General features: G+C 26.9%; 1 protein-coding gene across 2 annotated transcripts in view; it reads right to left on the bottom strand.

Moving 5' to 3' along the window:
• The window catches only part of LOC100198100 (low-density lipoprotein receptor-related protein 6), a 60,928-nt gene that overhangs the window by 27,793 nt on the left and 9,858 nt on the right, over window positions 1-23,277 (bottom strand). For both annotated transcript variants that reach the window (XM_065791527.1, XM_065791526.1), the window contains exons 4-7: window positions 19,214-19,333; window positions 18,115-18,315; window positions 16,634-16,829; window positions 46-361 (exon numbers count right to left, since the gene is read on the bottom strand). In XM_065791527.1, the coding sequence (XP_065647599.1) occupies window positions 46-361; window positions 16,634-16,829; window positions 18,115-18,315; window positions 19,214-19,333 (833 nt within the window). The remainder of the gene's footprint in view (window positions 1-45; window positions 362-16,633; window positions 16,830-18,114; window positions 18,316-19,213; window positions 19,334-23,277) is intronic.

The following is a 23,277-nucleotide window of genomic DNA, read 5'->3' as shown; positions in this document are numbered from 1 at the left end:
TAAATTTTCATAACATATTAACAAAAGTTGAGACCAAAGCATTACCGTATTACATTTCTTTGTAGCAATATTAAAACGAGTTACTTCACGTCGCCAATCAGTCCAATATAAATTATTATCCAACACAGATATTGCAAATGGATGAAAAACTTCAGCTGGAAGTTTAGAAGGCTGCTTTTTTATTGTATCATACATTCCAATTTCTTTTTTTCCTCCATCAGCCCAGTAAAGAATGTTCTTATAAAAAGCAATACCATTTACAAACTGCAAATCTTCCCAAACAATATCTTTTCGGTTGCCACCATCTAAATCAGCACGCTCAATTCTTGTGTAATTTCCCCAAACACTCCAGTAGATGTGACTACATATTTCAAAGTTAAGAATTAATTAATTTTTTAAAATAATTACTATGTATGTATTTATATATTATATAAATATATATATATATATATATATATATATATATATATATATATATATATATCATATATATATAATATATATATATATATATATATATATATATATATATATATATATATATGTATATAAATATATATAAATATATATATATATATTAAATATAAATAAATATATATATATATATTTATATATATATTATATATTATATATATATATGTAATATATATATCAAACACTTTTTGGTCAGCATTACCGAATGCTGACCCTAATTCCGAGGCTGAATATATACATATATAAAACTATGAATGCATGTTTAGATAACATCTCTGATGTCACACTAAAATAGCTAAACTAAAGTTGACAAAAATTATTTGATACAAAGGTCTTACCATAAAACATAGAAACAAGGTCGGCAATTTTTTGCTGACCTCAAACACTATCAGGTTGGCAGTTAGGTCGGCATTGCCGAATGCCGACCCTAATTCCGAGGGTTGGTCAATGTATGAACTGAAGCCTTCACAACTTCCTAAATCAGTATGGCATTAGCCAGCTGATATAGAAAATTGTTGCTACATTGACTGAGGATTTGGGTTGGGGCACAGATAAATTTTTTAGAATATTCTTTATTTTTCTTATTTTTGCACAAAAAAAAACTGTATGGATTTAAGCAACCCTCGGAATTAAGAAAAATGAGGTCAGCAATAATTTGCCCACCTCAATCTTTTTGAGGTTGGCAAAAAAAATTGATACAAAGGTCTTACCATAAAACATAGAAACGAGGTTGGCAATTTTTTGCTGACCTCAAACACTTTGAGGTCGGCAGTTAGGTCAGCATTACTGAATGCCAACCCTAATTCTGAGGGTTGTTTAGGTCAGCAAAAAAGTCAGAAAATGTATATCTATATGCGCTACAGTGAATATATACAGCTTTTGAAATTCAAAGGCTTTCAGTTTGGCAAAAGAGTGACACACTTTTGCCAGCAAAACATTGTCGAAATAAGATTTGAATCATCATGATCAACTTGCTAGTGATAAAATGTAATTTAGTACAGCCTCATGCATTATCACCTTGTAGAAAATGCATTATTAGGCAAAGGCTATGAAAAATTAACTTCGACTTAATATAACCCTTACCTTTGGGCTCTCTATTCAGTAAATAGTGTCTTGATACTACATTGGCACGCAAAAAAAGTGAACAGTATAAAAACAGTATAAAAGTAAATTTTTTTATTTAATGCATTGGGAATGACATATTCTTATATATTTATCTGAAGTGATTTATTTTTATGAAAATATATATTTATAAATTTTTATTTTAAATATTATATAGTTTTGTTACTGTTTATTACTTTTCTTTTATAGAAGTATAAAGAAGTATTAAGTAACCTAGACAAAGATTTTAGGGGTAAACAGAAAATTTTTGTAGACCCCTAAAATCTTTGTAGAGCCTCGCACTCCTTCATCTAATAGACTGGTGTAAATCTGTGTTACAATGTTTCCTATATAGGATAATGAACCCTAGATCTTCTTGACTCCACTTATGATTTGTTGCTAATCCTTCTTAGTAGTGACAATGCAACACTTAATGAGGGTAAAATTCTAAAACTCAGTTTAATGGTACCTAGGCTGGCTGGTAGTAAGGTTTTCTGAACTTTGTAAAAGCTCTTTGGAAAGTCTGATTCCATCAACATCTGTAAAATATTAGTATATGTTTTAGTGATAATTTTTAAAGTCACATAAAAGTCCTTTGTTTCAAATTTGGGTTACTTAACAGGAATGAAGCAACTGCATAGGTTAGGGTTAGTTATTGTTTAGGATTTAATGCACTATTTATGAGTCAAGTTCTCTATTAATTTAAAACATGATTTAAGCGCCTCAAATTATTTTAAAAAAAAATATATCATTACCACCAAATTACAAATATTCACAGCCTTTAAAATAACTTGCAAAATTCACTAGATCTACTTGCTCTTTGTGAGACATTAAGTTTTATCTTTGAAACTTGGTGTTGGTATCTATTATCTTTCGATTTAAAAAGACTCTAATTGTTAAACACTTAGCTTGGGAACATACAAACATATCAACTCATCTATTTGTCATGAAAGTTTGAACCCTTTGATAATTCTTTAATATGGGTTTAATGGGTACCTTGTCACTAAATCTTTTTATTCTTTTCTTGTTTTGTTCTTTATTGTTCTATCATTTTTGCTCTTATTCATTTTTATTGGTGACTTTAATCCTCATTACACTGAACAGCTTGGCTCTAGTACTACTGACTCTTAAGTCAGTGGTACCAGAGCTGGCTCTTAAGCTCAAAATTTTTATCTTACTCAGATAGTTAACTTCATGACTTTTCTTTTCATAAAACCTTAATTATTAACCTTCACAAACTGATTTAAGCTGTATCTTTTATTTAATCTTATGCTCAGCTTCTCCTTGTTCTTTTTTAGGTGATTCTAATCATGCTATAATTTTCTCACAAAAATATTTATCTCATACCTCTTTCATATCAAATTCTACCATTACACTTCTTAATGCTATTTTAAGACTGACTTCTATTCTTACTATTACATCAAGAATGACTTGGATTCTATTCTTTATTTTCTTAATGATGGTCTTTGAGCTAATGTTTTTCAAAAGTCCATTTTTCTCAGATAAATCTTGTATTTTATATCATAAGTTAGATCTTAGAGGTTTTCAAAATCTTTTTAGTAATATCATCAACAAAGTGTGGCAAAAATGCCTGCACCACAAAATGAAATGTTAATAAGTCTAACATTTCAACTTATGGTCCAGACATTTTTGCTACAGTCTTATAAAAGTCAAGACACGAATTAACTCTTATAACATAATTTTATAAATATTTTTTGTTATTACTTTTATAATCATTAATTATTGTTTAATTTAAAACATTTAAATCTTTAAATAAATAACTTTTTAAAGTTTCTCACTTGCAAAAGAGTTTAAGTAAGCTAACTAAAGTTTCATTCTTCTTTTCAGTTCTTCTTTTTATTTCACATTTCATATTTCATATCTTAACAAAAACTTGTGGAAAAATTAGTGTATTCTGATAACGAGGTTACCTATGATAATCATTATAGTAAACTTAAGAGAACTAAATGTTTTTGTTTTTTTTTTCAACATCTTTGTTTTCAACAAGGCTGCAAGCAACCACTATGAGAGTTCGAAGTTACTGGAGGAGAAAAGATGAAGTTCATAGAATAAGATAACCATTGACAGACAATTTTAAAAAAAGCAAATTATCATGAATCAAAAATTAGGACCTCTCATAGACTGTTTTAATTAGCATGGCATAAGAATGCAGTGTGTTAAAAGTTTAAAAACAAAAAAGCTGAAATCTTATGAACAGTACAACAAACTACGCTAAATCTGTAAATCAGAAGAAAAAAAAAGTAATATCCAAACATTCTAGGATAGTTATATTTTTTCTAGATTTAATGGTTATCCTGAGAGTATTAGAAAATGAATGTCGACATTGAACCATAACTGTTTTTCAAAAATTTTTAACTAGTTTAACGTCTAGTACGCAGGGAGAGTATTCGGTTTTAATAACAATTTTTGCCATGAATAACATAAATGTACAATCTTTAGCTGCAAAGGAATCTAATTTGTTTCCACAGGAAACCACGTGTATTAGTAAACTGTGGTCTTCCTTCTTTAATGGGTCCGCCCTGCAAATACATTTTTAGGTTCCGATGCAATATATGTATGTATATATTCACATATATATATATATATATATATATATATATATATATATATATATATATATATATATATATATATATATATATATTAGGGCAGGTCTATTTTGGTATGTAAGTACCGCTAAACAACATAAAGTTGGATATTTATACGTAAGAAACCAAAATAGCAAACATAAGTGTTTTAAATGAATATTTTTTTGCGGAACTTCGATGGAGTTGATTTGCATACTTCATAAACTATTTTTTGCTGTTTTATAAAACTTATTTTTCTTCATTTTTTTAAGCACGCATGTATTGTATTTTGTTTGTAAACAATATTTAACTTTGAAGTTTCGTAGTCTTTAGTAAAGTCTCTAACTGCTTTTAACTTAACGCCAAAAAATCAAATTTATAAGCGGCTAATAAATATTTCTTAAAATATACTATTTAATTCGCCCGAGTCTATACAACTAGATTTACATGTTAACTGGTTTGTATTTTATAAATGTTATTTTTGTAGAATGAAATAATGTAGTTAAAATAAATTAAACTGAACAATAAGCATGTTTTACTAGTAATTTATTATGGCTGTGGCGCAGTGCTTAGAGCGCTTGCTTTATAAGCAGTAGATCCAGGTTCGAAACAAGCTTTAGACATATTTTTGCGTCACAGTAAGGAAGGAGCTGTGAACTTCCTGGTTAAATGCACTTCCGCGGTGCTCTGTGACAAGACCGTTCTTGGGGCTCCTAAAAAAAAAAAAAAAAAAAGAATACTAATCGAAAAAAATATTTTTATTAAGTAAGTTATTATTTTGTGCAAAATTTAAATAGTTTAGTACTTTAATAAAGTGTTACTAATTTATTGCAAATAATTCATGTGTCTCGTAATAATAATATTAACAAAGTATTTAGTTTTAGAAAATAAAAAAAAGATCCTATTCACGATCGAAAAGTCGAAGAGATCGAAAAGATCGAAGAGAATTAAGGAGGTTGCCCTTGTGATTTAATTACAACGGATCCAAGCACATACAGACAGTTGATTCAATTTTATTACTTCCTAGATTGTTCTGACATTAAGCCAAAGTTTTTGGGCAATTGTTAAGGGTGTTTCATGTGTTTTAAAATCTATATGGTTACCTGTCAATCCACAATTGCCTTTAATAAACAATAAATCTATTGAAACAAAAATTAAAAATCTATTTACAACTGTAAAAAACATAAACCGCAAACACGCTAATGCAAATATCAAACGAAACCTAGATTTTAAACTAGATAAACTTTTTGACATATCTGCTTGTTGCTGCTCATTGGATATTGTATCATGTAACAATGTTTATGTAAAGTGCAAAATAAAAAAATGCAAAATGGAACACATTATTTGCATATGCCCTAAAAACAGGACCAAAATGGCTATTTCAGATGTCTTCGGTAGATACATCTGCTTTAAAACAAAACAGCAGGATTCAAGAGAAGAAAGGAAATATATCACATCACAAACGTATTTATAATGAGCTTTCAAGTTTATGACCAGATCCCCCAGAATGTGTATCTGAAATAATAACATCTCAGGTACTTTTATTTGCGTGGCCTTAAAATTTTAATTTGTGTAGTATTTATTTAACACTTATTTATAATAAAATTACTTATCATAAGTATTTTAAATTTTTTACATAAGCAACAGGATGAATGGAAACCAAGTAAAAGAACTCAGGCAGATTATAGTATTCAAAAGTTTCCAAGATATCCAATGGAGCTGGTCAGAGGCGGATGTTCTTCAAATCTCGGCGCAGCTCTTGGAAACGCCTTACTCCATGATATCAAGCATCTATTGCTACCGGAGGTTGACATCAATAATGTTCTAATGGATAAATGTAAAGCATTATGGATAAGTTTTAAGCATTATGTTACTAAGAAAAAATAAAAAATAAGAAAAGAAAATTTAATAAAATATCAAGTTTAATTAAATAAACTAGAAAATTTATTAATTAAATAAAGTAAATTAAAAAAAAAAATTGTTTATAAAATTTTTATACAACTTTTGTATTCATTTTTTTAGAGTCATTGTTGAAAAATACATCTTTTATAACGATTTAACAACAATTGAAAGTTTTGATATTCAATTTAGTCACAATTTTTATCAGTCCATATAATTAAGAAACTAATTTGCTATTTACGCTAAAACATTAAGAAATTTTGTTGATTTTTTTCTCATGTTTTTGTTTATTATGTTTATTTGCTTTTACGTCTTCTCCCTTTTAAAAAAGTTTTTGGTATATTTGATTTTTTTTCTTAATATTTATATAATTGTATTTATTGTATATATTATATAATTGTATATATAATATATTTATTATATAATTATTATATATTGTATAATTGTTATATATATAATTGTAAATATATGTTATATATATAATTGTAAATATATGTTATATATGTAAATTATTATATATTGTATAATTGTATATATAATATATTTATATAATTTTTCTTAATCTTTATATAATTGGAAAATAAGAAAATAAATAGTTATTTATTTGTAAATAATATTATTTGATTAATAAATTTTGTTAATGACAGAATAAGTTAAATAAAAGAATAACATTTCTTTAATAAATGTATTTACCGCATTTGATGCATGTATGAAATTGTTTCTTTTAAATTGCCCAATTTCCAATGTTAATACAAGTTACTAGAGATAATTAACACAACGATTGTTCTGTTTAAAAAAATGTATTTAAAAACTTAAACAAAAGTTTTAAATAGGCTCCTAAAAATTTTGTTAAGAAAGTTTAGTAAATTAATAATACACTAGCCCACAAAATTTTGCAGCATCGTTTCATTTTTTTACTTGAAAAACTTGTTAAAAAAATTAAATTTTTTGAAAATAAATAGCAATTAGTTTTCTCGCTTTCCTGTGCATTGATAAAAATAGTAAAATTTAGCAAAGACATTTGAAAAACAAATTAAAAAAATGTCCGTGTTTGTATTGCAATTTATAAAGTATTTCCTTTATACAAGAAAAGTTGAATGAAAAAATGAAAAAAGTTGAATGAAAAAAATGAAAAAAGTTACAAAAAAATAGTATATCAAAAAATATTTTTATTTTCGTTATATTCCCATCTACTCTTTTCCTAAACTTGTATCAATTTTGATAGTGGAAAATAGTAAACACTCTTAAAATAAGAAATCAAAAACAGTAAATATTTAGGCATATTATTTTTTTGACAAAAATTTTCTTTTTTTTATTAATTTATTTTTTTATTACTTTTTTGAGCTTATTTTATTTAGCTTTTCTATTTCAGCGTTTTAAAGCGTTGTTTTAAAGCGTTAAGTTGCTGGCAATTTACATATGAATTACATACGCCTAGAGCGAGTTACATGAAGCAACTTTTATATTTTTTTAACTTTTAACTTGCTCTATTAAGCGGTAAGATAAAAGAAGTAATTAATTTTACAAAAAACCACTTTGACGATTATGTAAAAATGTTTGAATGACAATTATGTTGGATATATGCGCTATTTACTAATGAAAAAACTTAAGCTTTATTAAGCTTTGTTTATCAAAATATATATTATACTATATATTTTGATAAATAATGACAAATTTTATAAAAAATCATCAATAAAATTGTTTATTGTTATTAGTAAGAAAAAACAAGTTTATTCAATTTTTGCTTTGTATACAAAGTTACTAAATGAAACTTAAAAGAAAACCATAAAAGAAGTATCTATAATTATATGTTGCGATAAATTTTTTTATGTATCGTTTTTTTATTTAGCAAGCCCAAGTATATTTATTTATACAAGTTTTTATAGCAATAAAAAGAAATTCCTTAAACCTCTATTGAACAGTAAAAACAACTGAATAACAAAAAACAAAAAAGTTATATTATTGCTGTTTAAGTTATTTTTATTTTTATTTGTTTTATGGTAATGATCAATTGTTTTGCTTGAAAAGCGCAAATATTGAACGCAAACACGCTTAAAGCAAACCAATACAAAATATATAATAAAAATAAGGTCTTGCAATGTCATACCTTATATAAAATATTTATTTATTCAAAATGTATTTATTTTTAACAGCAGCTTTACATAATTAACAGTTTATGCGCTATTCAAAAAGTGAACAGAAAAATCCTTAAAACTTAAAAAAAAAAATGATTAAAAGGTTATTTAACAGGTGATGCGGAAGTTATCGGACAAAATAAAAACGTCAATAACTTATTTATAAATAAAAAAACAACCTACTATTATATTTTTTTTAAATAAAGCATTTATCTTTTAATAAAAATATATTATTTTTTATATGAAAAAACACCACCATCTGCAATTGATCTCAAATTTGCTCTGACGCCTTTCATATGCAACTGTAAAAAGTTTAAATCAATTTCTTGTAGTTTTAGTTTAATGCGATCAATCAAAACTTGCTCTGTTGAAGCTTGCCAATCTCCCTCATAAACCTTCTGTGCCAATAATTTTTTTGGAAATTTCTCTTTTTCTATAAAACGAACACTTTCTGGGCATGTCTTTTTGTTGTTTGTGTAGTATCCCTAATTTCCAGGCATGTTGTCCCCTGCAAAACAAAAGTATTTTTCGTCATCGATAACTAGAAGTGATTTTGTGTTATAGAGTTGGTTAACTAGTTTCCTTTTCTTTGTCTTTTTTTGTTCTTCTATAGTGTATTTTTGAGTCTTTTCACGTTTTCTATATTAAATATTCATTTTTTTTAACTGACAACCAATTGTCGATTGATTTACACCAAATTTAATACCTATTTTTCTCTGACTGACCCCTTTTCGATTGTTGACAAGTCTCGCTAATTCCGCTTTCTTTTCTCTAGTCCAGGATGTCGGACGACCAGGGTGCTTTCTATCAGAAAACGATTGAACAGTTTCAAGTCTTTTTAGGTTATCATATATTGTACTTTGAGCAAATCCTTCCTTTTCAAAATGATTTACGATTTTTTTTATTTTTTATATTAGGTTTATTTACAAAAAACATTTTTAGTCGCTTTCGAAAAGATTCTCGTTCAGCTGCATTTAACTTCACTTTAAATAATTGTGTTTCAAATAGTAAAGTTTATATTTTATAGAACGTTTATGCCTACGCATAAAACTACAAAAACTAATTATTATGCTCAAATAATGAAATTAGGATTTGTCCGATAACTTCCGCATCACCCGTTAAATTATTCTTTTAATTTTTAATATGTGAAAGGTATGTGTAATATTCAGACTTTCCAATAAAGTTAGCACACAAACCGATCTTTACCCGTTTTATTTTTTAGTAGAAGATATATTTACTATTAAAGTTTTGTATTACCTCAGATATTATTAAATTTTTGGAAAATGCATTTTTTTTTATTTTTTTTTTTGGAAAGAAAGGATGCAGACAATTAACTGTTATTCGCAACATTTAATTGACACTCTGTTGATGATGACGAAGTCTTCTACGAACGAGGCAATAAAATTGTTAAGAAAACTTAAATTTAGATAAATCAAGAATAGAGTATAATTTCCACTTAACACTTTTAACGCGTCAATAAGGAAATTTCCTATTGAAAGCACACATTGCAGACTCCATGAAATTTATAACAAGGCACATTTTAATGACAGTTGTTATTTTTCACTAATGACTATTAATATTTCTATATAAATGAAGACAAACTAGGATATATATAAAGTTTACTTTTCCTATTCTTTACTAAATTTTAAAAATTAAAATATGGATAGTACTTTGAAAAATAAGAGAGTTACTTTGAAAACTTTTAATAGATAAGAGTTTGTCAAGGATTTTCAAATTGAAACCATTACAGAGAAAGAAACTACTTATGTAGTTAAAATCATATGTAAATTGTGTGCTCTTCATCGAAGCACTTTTTTATTAAGAACTAATGGAGCAGTAAGAGCAGCTGCCTTACGATTTATCAATGGTACAAGTAATATTTAAGGAGATAGCACTAGTAGACATATATCAAGTAGGACTCACAATTATGCTATACAATTGGAAAATGAAGACTTTGACAATAATAAAGAAGGAGCAAAAAATGTAAAGGTTTAATTTAAATTGTTGATGTTTTATTTTAATAACTTCTTCTACTTTCAAGCCATTTCAATTTAAAAGCAAATAAGTTAACAGCAGGCCGCCGAGAGCGGTCATGTTCTGGGACAAAAAACCCATTAGCGCCATTATTTATTAAAATTTTTCCATATTATAGATGAATAACCTTTTTTTTTTAAGGTACCTTCTTTTCATTTGGCCCCCTTAAAAAATTGTAAAAAATAAAAGTAATTTAATTTTTACAATTTTTTTTTAATAATATTTGTTGTAACTTAGTGAATATGAATCCATAAAAAAAGATATTGTTTATTTGCGACCTTCTGATACAATTTGTTTGTTTAATTTTTTTATTTGCTTCTGAACTTTTTTTTTGATTATTAACAGTTATTTCTTTTTTTTTAAATAATACTTTAATTTTAAAATGTTTCACACACTCGTAAATTATGCGCACTTCTATAGTCTTTGTAGATGGTACTTTTCATCGCTTAGTAACACGTTACTAATTGACAAAAATGACATAAAAAATGTTTTTAATTTATTTTAAATCGTTTTATTTTATTGAAAATTTGTGTGTAATAAACGTTTTAAATATGAAATGCAGGCAAAATATTTTTTTGAAAAAAAATTTTTATTTTTAACAATAACAATTGCATAATGTAACCTTTCTAAGGGCAGAAGAAGTCATTTTTTTAAGACCCTAACTTAATTGAAAGACAAATTTAGGCTATTTTAACGAATATTTGCTGCTCTTTAGACCAAACTTATAAGATGGAATTGAATTTTCTATCAAACTAGATGTACTGATTCTATATAAAATGTTAAATGCTATTTTTTATTTTTTTTTCTAATTATTTAATTTTTACAAATTAAATAAACGCTACAACTATTTTTATATTTCAGGGTGTGGATTTTAAAAAATACTTCTTTATGCCAGAAATAAAAATGTTTAAAAGTTAGGTTACCAAACTTGGCAATTTTTACAATATATAGAAATGAAAAGATTTGAAATTCGAAATTTATATGTTCAAGTAACTTACTAACGTAACTTAACAAATAGTTTTTTACTTTTAGTAACTTACTAAAAATTTTTTGTACCATGAAAAAATGTCTTCGCAAGCAAAAAAATAAAATAAATTGAAAATATTTGGTAATCAAATTGATAGAGGTTGAACTCTGTTTAAAAATAATTTTTATATATATTACAGGTGGATTTTAAGAACTTGTCAAAAAGCTTTTACTTAAATCCATCCTTACAGATAGAAATACTCATGATAAATTGCTACCGCAATCTGGTAAAAATTGCCAATGAAATTGGGTGCCATCCTACAATGCCTCATTCACATTTTTCTGTTCTGGTAAGATTTAAAACTTGTCTGACATATGAGTGAAATACCACTTTTGCCATTACAGGCCTTGTTAAGAAGCGTTACGCAGCTCGCATTTTGCTTGCGAAAAGGCGATTTGCCTACGCGCTCAGCAGTTTTGCGCTACGCAAAAACTTATATTTAGAATATTTAAATTATCTTTTGATTGTCGTTAACGTGACGTAACGTTTATTCAGAAGAAATAAAGTCATAAGTAAAAGCAATTGATTTTTTGTTAAAGAAACAGTTTGTTTCATAATTTTTTTGTTCTTGTTAAAAATTAGTTTAAAAACATTATTAAAAAGAGTTCACAAATTAAATAAGAAAAAATTTATTAACAGTTAATAAAATAACCAAAAACCAACTGTAAAATCATAAGAAAATAAACAAACATTATTTTACATTTCATGAAAAAAAAAATTCTTTTCAAAATAAAATTTAGTTCATATTTGAAAAAAATGATAAAAATGTTTTTTTAAATAGGAACTTAGATTTTATTTGTAACTTTTGTTATAGTGAGAAAAAAACAAACTGTTTGTATGATTTTTAATGCGTTAATAAAATAACTTAAATTATAATGCGGTACTTGAAAAGACGCGAGTGACGCAATATAACTTCTAACGATGCAAAATATATTTTGCTAAGTTGAGTTACTTCAAAATGCGTTACGCATTTTCGCTACGCAGCGAAATCTCGTAACAAGGCCTGCCATTATAACATTTTATTTAACTGTTAGGGTAGAATAGGGTATTATGAGCACCTTAAGCCAAAATTGGAATTTTTTCTAAATTAATTATGCTTAATCCAAAATTTTTTAAATAAACAATTTTTAGGGGACACTACTTATGATCTACTTAGGTATTCAGACATCCAAAATATTTTTCTTAAAAACACAGAGGTTTTAAAAAAGTAGCCTAAGTGCTCATATTACCCAGACCACTTGGTAATATGAGTACTTTAAATTAAGTTTAAAAAATAATATTTATTAAGTATAAAAAATAACAACATAACAATTTGAACTAATTTGTGGAATATAATGAATCGTTATTAACAAAATGTATTATATAAATCATTAAAAAATCAAATTTTAAGCCATTTTTTATTGAAACAAAACTACTTTGTTTTATGTAACAACAACAACAAAAAAAAAAACAATAAGATAGTCTGTTAATTTTTCAATTTTATTAACTCAAACCTTGAAAACGATAAAATTACAAATTTTTTGAATTTAACTTAAAGATATTTTGTATTGTTAAAATATTAAAAATGTTTGCTATGTTTTGCAAAAGCAATCAAAAGCACTGCAATTTTAGGACTTTGAACTAGATAATTTTAATTAAAAACACTGGGTAATTTGAGCACATTCGTACTACACAAAAATGTTTTTTTTTTTTAAATAAAGTCAAAACTAAATGTTTAATATAAAACTAAATGTTTAATAACAAATGATGATATTTTGCATAATGCGTAATAATAATACTTTAACAAAAAATTTGTTAAAATTTTATCATTACGCATTACACAATGCTATTTACTACATATAATTTTACGCAAATTATACTGATTCTTGTTATAACCATATTGTTGTCACAGCTTCATATAAAGTTGATTCAAAAATTATAAAACAACTTTAGTTTCACTGCTTACATCTTAGAAGCTTTTGGGTATGCTCATAATAACCAAGGTGCTCATGTTACCCTAATCTACCCTATTTATTTTATTTTTCTACCTGTATATGCTTACAAGTTCTATTTTTTTAATGGATGCGTTTAACATCTTCATTTAAGGTGAAGTGTGCAAAATTAACTGGCGCAAGCTTAATTAAACGAAATGAGAATAGTCATACTGGAAGAGAAATGATTAAATGTTGTGCTGACTCCGTATGTAAAAAATGTGTTGAAAACCTTAAACGGTGCAACTTTTTTTCTATTCTTAGTGACGGTAGTCAGGCAAGAAAAACGGGCAAAGAAAAAGAACTGGTTTAGTTCGAACGGAAAGAAATAGTATACCGATCTACATGGTCACAGAGTTGCTGGACATGTCACTCTTTGGTGGCAGTGACTCAAACTCAGTAACTAATGGTATAAACAGCATATTTGAATCAGATGCATCATTATTTAAAATAAGATCTGAACGTTATACTAACAAAGTGATATATGCAACTGCAAATGGTGCAAGTGTAAATTTTGGTGTACATAACGGTGTACTGACACAATTGCAGCAGAGTCGCCCATGGTTGATAAAAATTCTTTGCATTAATTATAGGGTTGAATTGGCAGTAAAAGAAGCATTTAAAGAAATCCCTGATTTTACAAAAATTAACGACTTTTATATCGCTAACTACTATCTATTAGGGAACTCTGGTAAATTAAAAGCGGAAGTTGAAGCAGCCTCAAAATGCCTTGGTATAACACACTACAATTTACCAAAAATTACAGGAACAAGGTTTGTTGGACATAGGAGGAAAGGAGTTTGTAGTCTGTTAGAAACATGGCCAGCTTTTATTATGGTTTACCAAAGTTATGCAAGTGAGCAGACAAATATTTAAACTGTTGCGAAAGTAAAGGGGTTATTAAAATAATTTAAGTGCCATTCTTACCTTTGCAAAGTTGGCTTGTACCTAGACAGCTTAAATGTTATTGTTCCAGTCGCAAAAATATTTGAAACTAATGAGTTATTGGCTTATGAAATTCCAACAGTTATAAATCGAATTCTATTAGGGATAAAAGACAAAATTCAAGCGATAGGAAAAGATGATGAATTTATTGAGAGTTTTATAAACCGTTACATGGTCACTGATAAAAATGATGTAGAAGGTTCATTTGCTAAGGCTGGCGATAAACGAAGGCACATTAAAAATTGTGCGTATGTCAACGTAGTATTAGAAATGAATAGTTTTGTTTATAATGAATCAATTATGGAAGTTCGTCAAATTAAAAAAACGATTTTTTCAAAACTGTCTTTGTTATTGTTAAGTAGATTTCAAGACTACTCAAGAGAATTTATAGTTTTTGAAAATTTATAGATCCAATACATTGGATATATAAAGACCCAGAATCGGGAGTGCCGGAAATCAACCTTCTTAGCAATATTTAAAAACGCCATTAAAAAGCGTTGATTTTCAAAGAGACGCCTTAAGAGAATGGAAAAAAGTAAAGTGGCTAGTTAAAACTGAATTTGACTGTCACCCGGTGCGCAGTTTGTGGAAAATTATTTTTCAAAAATATTATATTTAATTTAAAAATGTATGTTGCCTTGTTTTATTAATTATGAGTATGTCTGGATCAAATTCACAAGTTGAAAGGACATTTAGCACTGTCACAAATATTTTATCAGATAAAAGACTCTCTTTGAGTCACGAAGCACTTGCTGATTGTGTTGTAATTCTTGGAAACTATAGTCTTTGGTCGGTTGAAGATTATAACAAAATTATTTAGAATTCTCTCGCAAAATATATGCAAAAGCATAGAAAATGTCTAACTACTACATCTGATCAAGAAGTTCAGAAAAGTTTAGTAGACTTTGATCAAATAATTGAAACAAGCGATACAGATGACACAGATAGTGATATTGATAACGAAGATGATATTTTAACAGACACTCTTCATGAAATAATTAACTGATAGAAAATATATATTGTATAATTTGCATATAAATGTATATAAATATATATAAATATAAATATATATATATATATATATATATATATATATATATATATATATATGTGTATATATATATATATATATATATATATATATATATATATATATATATATATATATATATAAGTTTACATAGATAATAAAATTAAAGTTTATGCTTGAGTAGAACTTAACTGTCAATTTTATTTTAAAATATTAATAAATATTGTTCAATATTTTAATTTTACTTTTTCTTGAAAAAATAAAGAGCTCATTTTTATCGCAATATTTTTTGCCATTCTGTCCTATACTATTTTTTTTTTCTTTTACTAAAAATTGTAGATGAATTCTAAGGCTGCATCAAAAATTTGCAGAATACATACGTTTTGAACGTACAAAACTTGCTGTAAACAAATACAAATCACTGGTAATGTAAATAAATAAAATGTTAATTTTTTAATTTTTTACTCCCTAACTTTTTAAAAATAAAAAACTGTTTTTTAGTAACAAAGCAGAAATTAAAAACTAAGATATAATAATTAAAAAAAATCATATTTTAAATAATAAATTAATTTTTTAATGCATATATTAATGTTGAGAAAAAAAAAGTTTGTTAAACATTTAAAAAAATTTAATATTTCATTTAATTATTTAATAATAATTAAAAAAATTTAAAGAAAATAAACATTCCAATATAACATTTCTTTATTGTTTTTTGTTAATTACATTATTTTTTTTATGGTCGCGTTTTTTTTATGGTCTTTATGGCCGCAGAAATTTATTATATTGCGGTAGTTTAGATGTCTTTAAAAAAAAAAAAAGATAAAGAGAATTTTATGACGTCAAACTCACATTAAGCTAATGCATTAAGCATTTGTTATTTAAAACAAGGCCTGTATTTTGTATAGTCTTCGGTACTTTGCTTCAAGTATTGCTTATTAATTCTCTAGTTTCTTATAGCTTTATTTTGCTGTGAATTCTTAAAACGGTTACAATATAAAAACGATCACACGTGCTTTCCGGGAAGGCTTGATATATATATCTTATACTGCTGATTTAGATGAGCAGCATGTATATAGTTTATAACAAATATAATATATATATATATTTATATATATATATATACAGCCCTCAGAATTAGAGCCGGCATTTGACAATGCCGTCCTCATTTCTATGTTTCATGGTAACCCCTTTGTGTCAAATTTTTTTTGCTGACCTCTAACAGTTTGAGGTCGGCAATTTATTGCCAGCCACATTTTTCCTCATTTCAAGGTTTATATATATATATATATATATATATATATATATATATATATATATATATATATATATATATATATATATATATATATATATATATATACACACACATATATATATACTTAATTTCAAATGATGAAATATAATTTAAAGGAATAACAAAAAATTTAAACCCTCCAACAGGATCTATAGCAATTCCACGCGGTTGAATAAGATTTTCAGAAACAATTATTTTTCGTGAGGAACCATCAAGACGTGAAACTTCAATTCGGTTTAGTGATGTATCACTCCAGTAAAGATTACGAGCAATCCAATCAATTGCTAAGTGAGCAGGTTCTGCTATATCAGTCTTTACAACTTGTCTATGACCTATAAATTTATAAAAGATTGAAATAACATTTATCAATTTTTAATTTTAGAAAAGAATCTATTTGATTATTTTAGAATATATTTACAAATATTAAAAACTAATAAGTTATTATTACCAGTAGATATATTTTTAAAAAAATATTGAAAAATGCATTTATAATCTTTCAAGTTATAAATTTTAGTTAGCTTAGTAGATTCATTAGAGTAGCAATCATTTGAAAATTACAGATTTTTAATAACTTGAAAACTCTTTATATTTTAACTTATGGGGAGTAAACAGTAACTTAAACTTAAAATAATAATAAATTTTAAAGTTTGATGTCCTTGATTCCACATTCATGTGATTTGAATAGGTATCCATAAAACCATTTTCTTATTTAAATGGAACATAATGTAAAAGTTAGAGAAATTTACAAGGACATGATGTTCTTAGCATTAACCTGTGATACTATCACTAGGAAAATTAACATCCAAGGTTTACAATCTCCTTTTACCTTTATCCACAATTAAATTGAGGATTTTATATCAGGACTTTTTCCTATGTAAATTGTTTTGGGCACAATTAAGGAGCCTCACCTGCCTAAACTTAAAAAATAACTTATATTTTATGTAAACATAAAGTGATTTCATACTATTTAAAAAAAAAATTAACATCAATAGTTCCACATTTGTGGTTTGGACTGGTTTCCGGAATACAATTTTTATTATTAAATATGGAAAAATTGAAGCCATTTTTCACAAATGAATGAATTTTTTAGTCAGCATTAATTAACTGAAGCAGTTTTTATTAAATCATTTATCCACTTTTATTTATTGCAGACTTGTGATAAAGCAGGCATGATTGCCATTATCATGTGAAAAAAAGCCTGTAAACGGTATATTCAAAACTTTTTCTTTGACACTCAAGCCCGCATAATCACATTTCATGACATCTTATTACAACTTTATGAGCACGAAATAACATACTGGGTGATTTTCTTTATCGCAAGCCCTGCATTGTATTAGTTCATTTTTGTTTTTATTTGTATTTAAAAATTTGCTTGTATATTAAATATTATCATTCATCAAACACAAACAAATGATGCTCAAATAAAAGAAATTTTTTCTTTCATTTGAGCATAATTTTTTTTATATGTATAATTACTTTTTTACATAAAAGCCTCCCCCCCCCCCAAAAAAAAAAAAAAAATTATAAATACCCATAATTTTGATATACATTAATTTGCCATATAAATTTATCATTAAGTTATATTTATCATTTAAACAACTTTATATAAACATATACCTGTTCCATTTAAAAATGCTCTATTAATACTTTTAGTATTAAAATCAGTCCAGTAGACCATTTGCTCTAAGATGTCATAATCAATACCATTAGCATACTGCATTTCTTTTATTGGAAGAACAATATCTACAACTTCTTCTACATCCAGTGATATCATTCTAATATCTGCTTTGCGACCAACCAATAAAAACTTCTTAATCTCTTCAAAAAGTTTTAAAAAAAGTTTCTATTAAAGAAGATAGGCATGATACACATGTGTGTTTATACACACACATACATACATGCATACATACATACATTTTCTATATTCAAGGTTGAGAAGCCTTTATGTTCTATGTTTTCTATGGCTAATACTCACCCTGCAATACCATTATAAACTTTATGCAAATAATATGAAAAGATTTGAAGTAGCTTTTGAATAGGAAAATTGGGTACTCAAAATCTAGAGCATCACAAAGAACAAACTTGTTGTTTAAAAATAAAAATTATTATGAACTTTACTGTGCTATTCTTAGCAAAAATAGAAAAAAAAAAAAGTGACCATTTATGATCAAGATATTATAACTATTATAATGATATTTCAACGGTATTTTAATGAAGTAGTTAATGTTTTAAAAAACCTCTTAGAAATGAAATTACATAGAAACATTATAAAATATGAACAAATCATACAAGTTGTTTAAATGACACAAGTGTTAAAAAAACATTTTAATAACACAAGTGTATATCAATCATTTTGTAAAAAAAAAATTAATTTTTTAATCGCAGATATGTTATTATTATCATGCTTAAAAAATATCAATAATTAGATAAATCTTTTTACTATCAGCTGGATAAATTAAATAGTAAATAACGATATTGATGTGCTAGTTTAAACTACACATTTATTTTAATCATAGAGTGTACCTAAATTAAAACAAATGAAAATTTAATCACTAACTCCAAAATTCACATTAAAAACCTGATAAAACAAGCACAAAAAAATTCACATTAAAAATAAAAAAACAAACAAGCAAAATAAATTAACATTAAAAACCTGATAAAACAAGCACAAAAAAATTCACAAACAGTAAAAGAATAGTAAAAATATATATATTACCACTGCAAGATTTTTTGTCAGTTTTTAATGGAACACCTGTAGGACATTGACACACAGAAATATCTTTAGATAACAAGCAAAGATGTGAACAACCTCCATTGTCTATACAGCTTGTGTTGACTGTGATAATAAGTAATTTGAATCAATTAATTACTACTTCACTATATTTATTACTATTTACCTTTTTTTTATTATATTATTTTTATTAATCAATTACTACTTCACTATATTTGTTACTATTTACTGTTTTTTTTTTGCTTTAAACCTTAAGTCAATGCAGCAGCAACTCCCTTGCCCATTCTCCCTATACTATTCAATATATATACTGTAACCCCAGTTAGTTCCCTTTTTCAGTACAATGCCAAAAAGCTGATCTAAGTATGCTTTTATATGCATGTATATACCATGCCTTCTCATAAAAGGTGTGCATTTGTATACCTCATATCACAGTATTTTGTTTTGACAACTTGGCAAAGGCTCAGTAAATATTTTAAATTTAACATATATAAATTCTATTAAATTTTAAATTTTAAAAAGAAATGTTTGGCAAAAATATAATGTCGTTTAAAAGTCACTGCAGGGTTTAATGTAGTAAGAATAAATTCAATTTCTAATCTAACAATACAGTTTTCACACTGATTGTATTTTGTGCTTAAGCATTCCATATAAAAATATACAGTTTTTAAATTCATGTTGTGTACAATTTTGTACACAACCTTTATTCACGCACTTTTACAGAATTAATGCAAGAAGCATTTTGCATTAATTCTGTAAAAGTGCGAAATTGAGTGAAGTTCGATATAATATATATATATATATATATATATATATATATATATATATATATATATATATATATATATATATATATATATATATATATATACATATATATATATATATATATATATATATATATATATATATATATATATATATATATATATATATATATATATATATATATATATATATATATATATATATATATATATATATATATATACATATATATATATATATTAGGGGTATTCAAAAAAAGTGAATTTTCAAATCTAAAAAACCATACCCCCTGAATTTGGGGCAAATGTATAAAAAATGAGCCTTGCAAAGTTTGAGCGCTGTCTGATCACTCCCCCCCCCCCCAAGTTTAAAATTTAGGTGAAAATTGACCTAAAAGTGGTAATTTTCGGGCGCCTTGAGGGAGGGGTAATTTTTTTTTTTTTCAAATTTTTTTTTTCTGCTATATGTATATAGGCCTATATTTTTGTTTAAAAATATATGGTTTTTTTCCTACTTTTCAAAAATCTATGTTTGGTGGTATTGAAAATCATGAAAATCAGAATTTTTGTAGTTAAAGTTAGATTTATATATATATATATATATATATATATATATATATATATATATATATATATATATATATATATATATATATATATATTTATAAGCCTTGTGTGTATTAACATATACACACAAGGCCTCTCTATCTTTTTTCGCATCACACCAAGTCCATCATTAAACTTAATCTTTGAAATTGTACCAGATTTTTGTTCTTGTGATCTGAATACAGATCGAATTTTGTCCACAGTTAGCAATCTGTTGTGCTTTTCAGTTTCATCAGAATATCTATGAATATACTGCCCCATCATACCTATTGACCGTTCTGAATGGTCATTTAGAAAAATCAAAGTTTCAGCATATTTTTGAAAACTTTTGAAGCATGACTGAGTATGCCAATAGTTTGGTGGAAGTGAGAGCCAGTCTTGAACTCGTTGCTTATCAAACCCAATCATGTCAAAAATCAGGTAAGAAAAGACATCAACCAAGGCAGACAAGGATGGTGGTTTTTCCCAATTTTTGTATTCATTTTATAAATTTCCTTGATATCTTGCTTTACTTTATTCTCAGGCTTATGATAGTCAGAGCTAGGCATATCAAATGACAGAATTGCTGATGCAATTTTTGCCTTCTCCTCTGATGCTAACTCATCATCTAGCAAAGCTAAAGGTATCATTGTTGAATCCAAATACTACCAGTGTTTATACTGAGACTCTAATACAGCATTGACAGCTATTGGGTTTGTACATACCTTCTTGTACAGATGCATTTGATGTATGGCTGTAATGTCAAGAAAAGGAGCTTTGATGACATCCTCAGATTGTAGATACCATTTTGCATAAAAGCAAACAATAAATTCTGTAATAAGCTTAATTTCAATTTTCAGTTTATCATTTTCCTGAACAAATGTAAGTTGATTGGATAAAAGCCGAAGCTTTAGATAATAAATTGCTTTTCCTAAAAATCATGCATGATGAATAGCACCAGTTTTTCTTACTTTATATGTTATAGGGGATAAGTACGTGACAACTAATTCTGCAAGGTCACTTCTATCATCTCTTATAATACCTGGTTTACTAACGTATGCTTTGCAAAATGTTAATGACTTCATAGCTGCCTTTTCTAAAAAACTGCTTTTAACCTTATTCCAATCAAACCGTGACAGTAGAACTGAATTATAGTTAAAATTAGGTTCTTCAAAAATATTTTTAAGCTTTTTGAAAAGAGGATTATCAGGTCCACTAGTTTCTTCATTGGTCACTAATTTCCAAAAGTGAAGCATTCTTAATTCAGTCACATGATGCCTACATGCTATTTGGAGGAGATACTTATCCAGTTCTTGAGATATTCTGGAAACTGATCCTTTATTCGTCCCAGTGTTGGATGATGTTGTATCAAAGCATATTCATCTAGTTTTTGATGTAAGTTGATACTCCTTAATTAAGTTCATTACACCTAAGAACTGATCTTCATCAGTGGATGACACTAGTGGAGGTACTCCAAGTAGGTAAGTCTGTCCATTAATGTTAACTAAAACAGCCATTCTATCCCTCTTTAACATTTTTCCTTTGTTTAGCTCAAACAAGGTCTTCCCATCAAAATGAATTATACATGGATATGGAGATGCGTCTATGGCAGCTTTAACATCTTCTTTTGAAATTTTTGCCATGTCAATGCCATGCCAATTTTTGCCCCCACTAACTAAGGTGAGGGAGAGGGGAGGGAGGGGGTTTGGGGAAGCACCAATCAAAGTTGGATGGGGGAAACCAACTTACAAAGATACAAGCATCCATTTTCTAGCATAAAACATAATGATTCATTTTCTAATAAATATACAGTTAAGGCCATTAGAACTTTATTGCATTTTTTCATGCTTTTACCATTAGATTCAAATTTTGATAGTGACAATCAAAAATGTGTGCCAGATTCTCCAGCAAACATACAATGAAATGGTCTTAAAAGGGAATTAACAAAAGTTAATTATATTACTAAAAGTTGGTTTCCCCCTTCCCCTTTGATTAGTGCCACCCAAACCCCCTCCCCTCACCTTAGTGAGTGGGGGGGGGGGGGAAGGGTGGTGGTCCAGACCACATGCAGACCACTGATTACCTATAATAAAATAGAATTTAATGAAATAATGGTTTTTATTTTGAAATTAATTTAGATATTTAGATATTAAGTATCTAAATATCTAAATTAAGTTAGAGACCTTTATTTGAACCATAATGAAGGTCTCTAAAAGGTTACTGCCCCCTTCATTTATGCCCCTGTCTACTATAAAGACCAGATCAAGAAGAGGATAACCAACCATATCTTTCTTTTTATCAAGAAATGGCTCATAATTAGTTGCACCCTTCACATACGCCAGTTGGCAGATTAGAGGGGACTGGTTTCTAGTAACACATAAATAGGGTTATTTAAAAATGCTGGCATTTTTGGTGTGGATTCAACAAGTTTTTAATGTTTGCATTTTCAGATAGTTGGGTCTAATGGTCTTATATGTTGTTTATCTTAGATCAAAACAAAGTGTTAGAAAAATTTACAAGCATCTCAAAATGGCTGAAAACTGGACATTTTAGGCAAGTGGACATGTTGCTTTTAGATATATTTAAGTTCTAAACTGCAACAAGCTGCCTATATTTTGCCCATTTATTGCAGACAGTAGTAGCTAATCAGAAAACTTATTTGTAAAGACTTGTGGATGAATAGAATAATGCTGCAGT

The sequence above is a fragment of the Hydra vulgaris genome, chromosome 02, assembly GCF_038396675.1.
Source record: "Hydra vulgaris chromosome 02, alternate assembly HydraT2T_AEP".
Lineage (NCBI taxonomy): Eukaryota > Metazoa > Cnidaria > Hydrozoa > Anthoathecata > Hydridae > Hydra > Hydra vulgaris.
The sequence above is the reverse complement of the archived record's forward strand: the minus strand, read 5'-3'. Positions and strand labels throughout refer to the sequence as shown.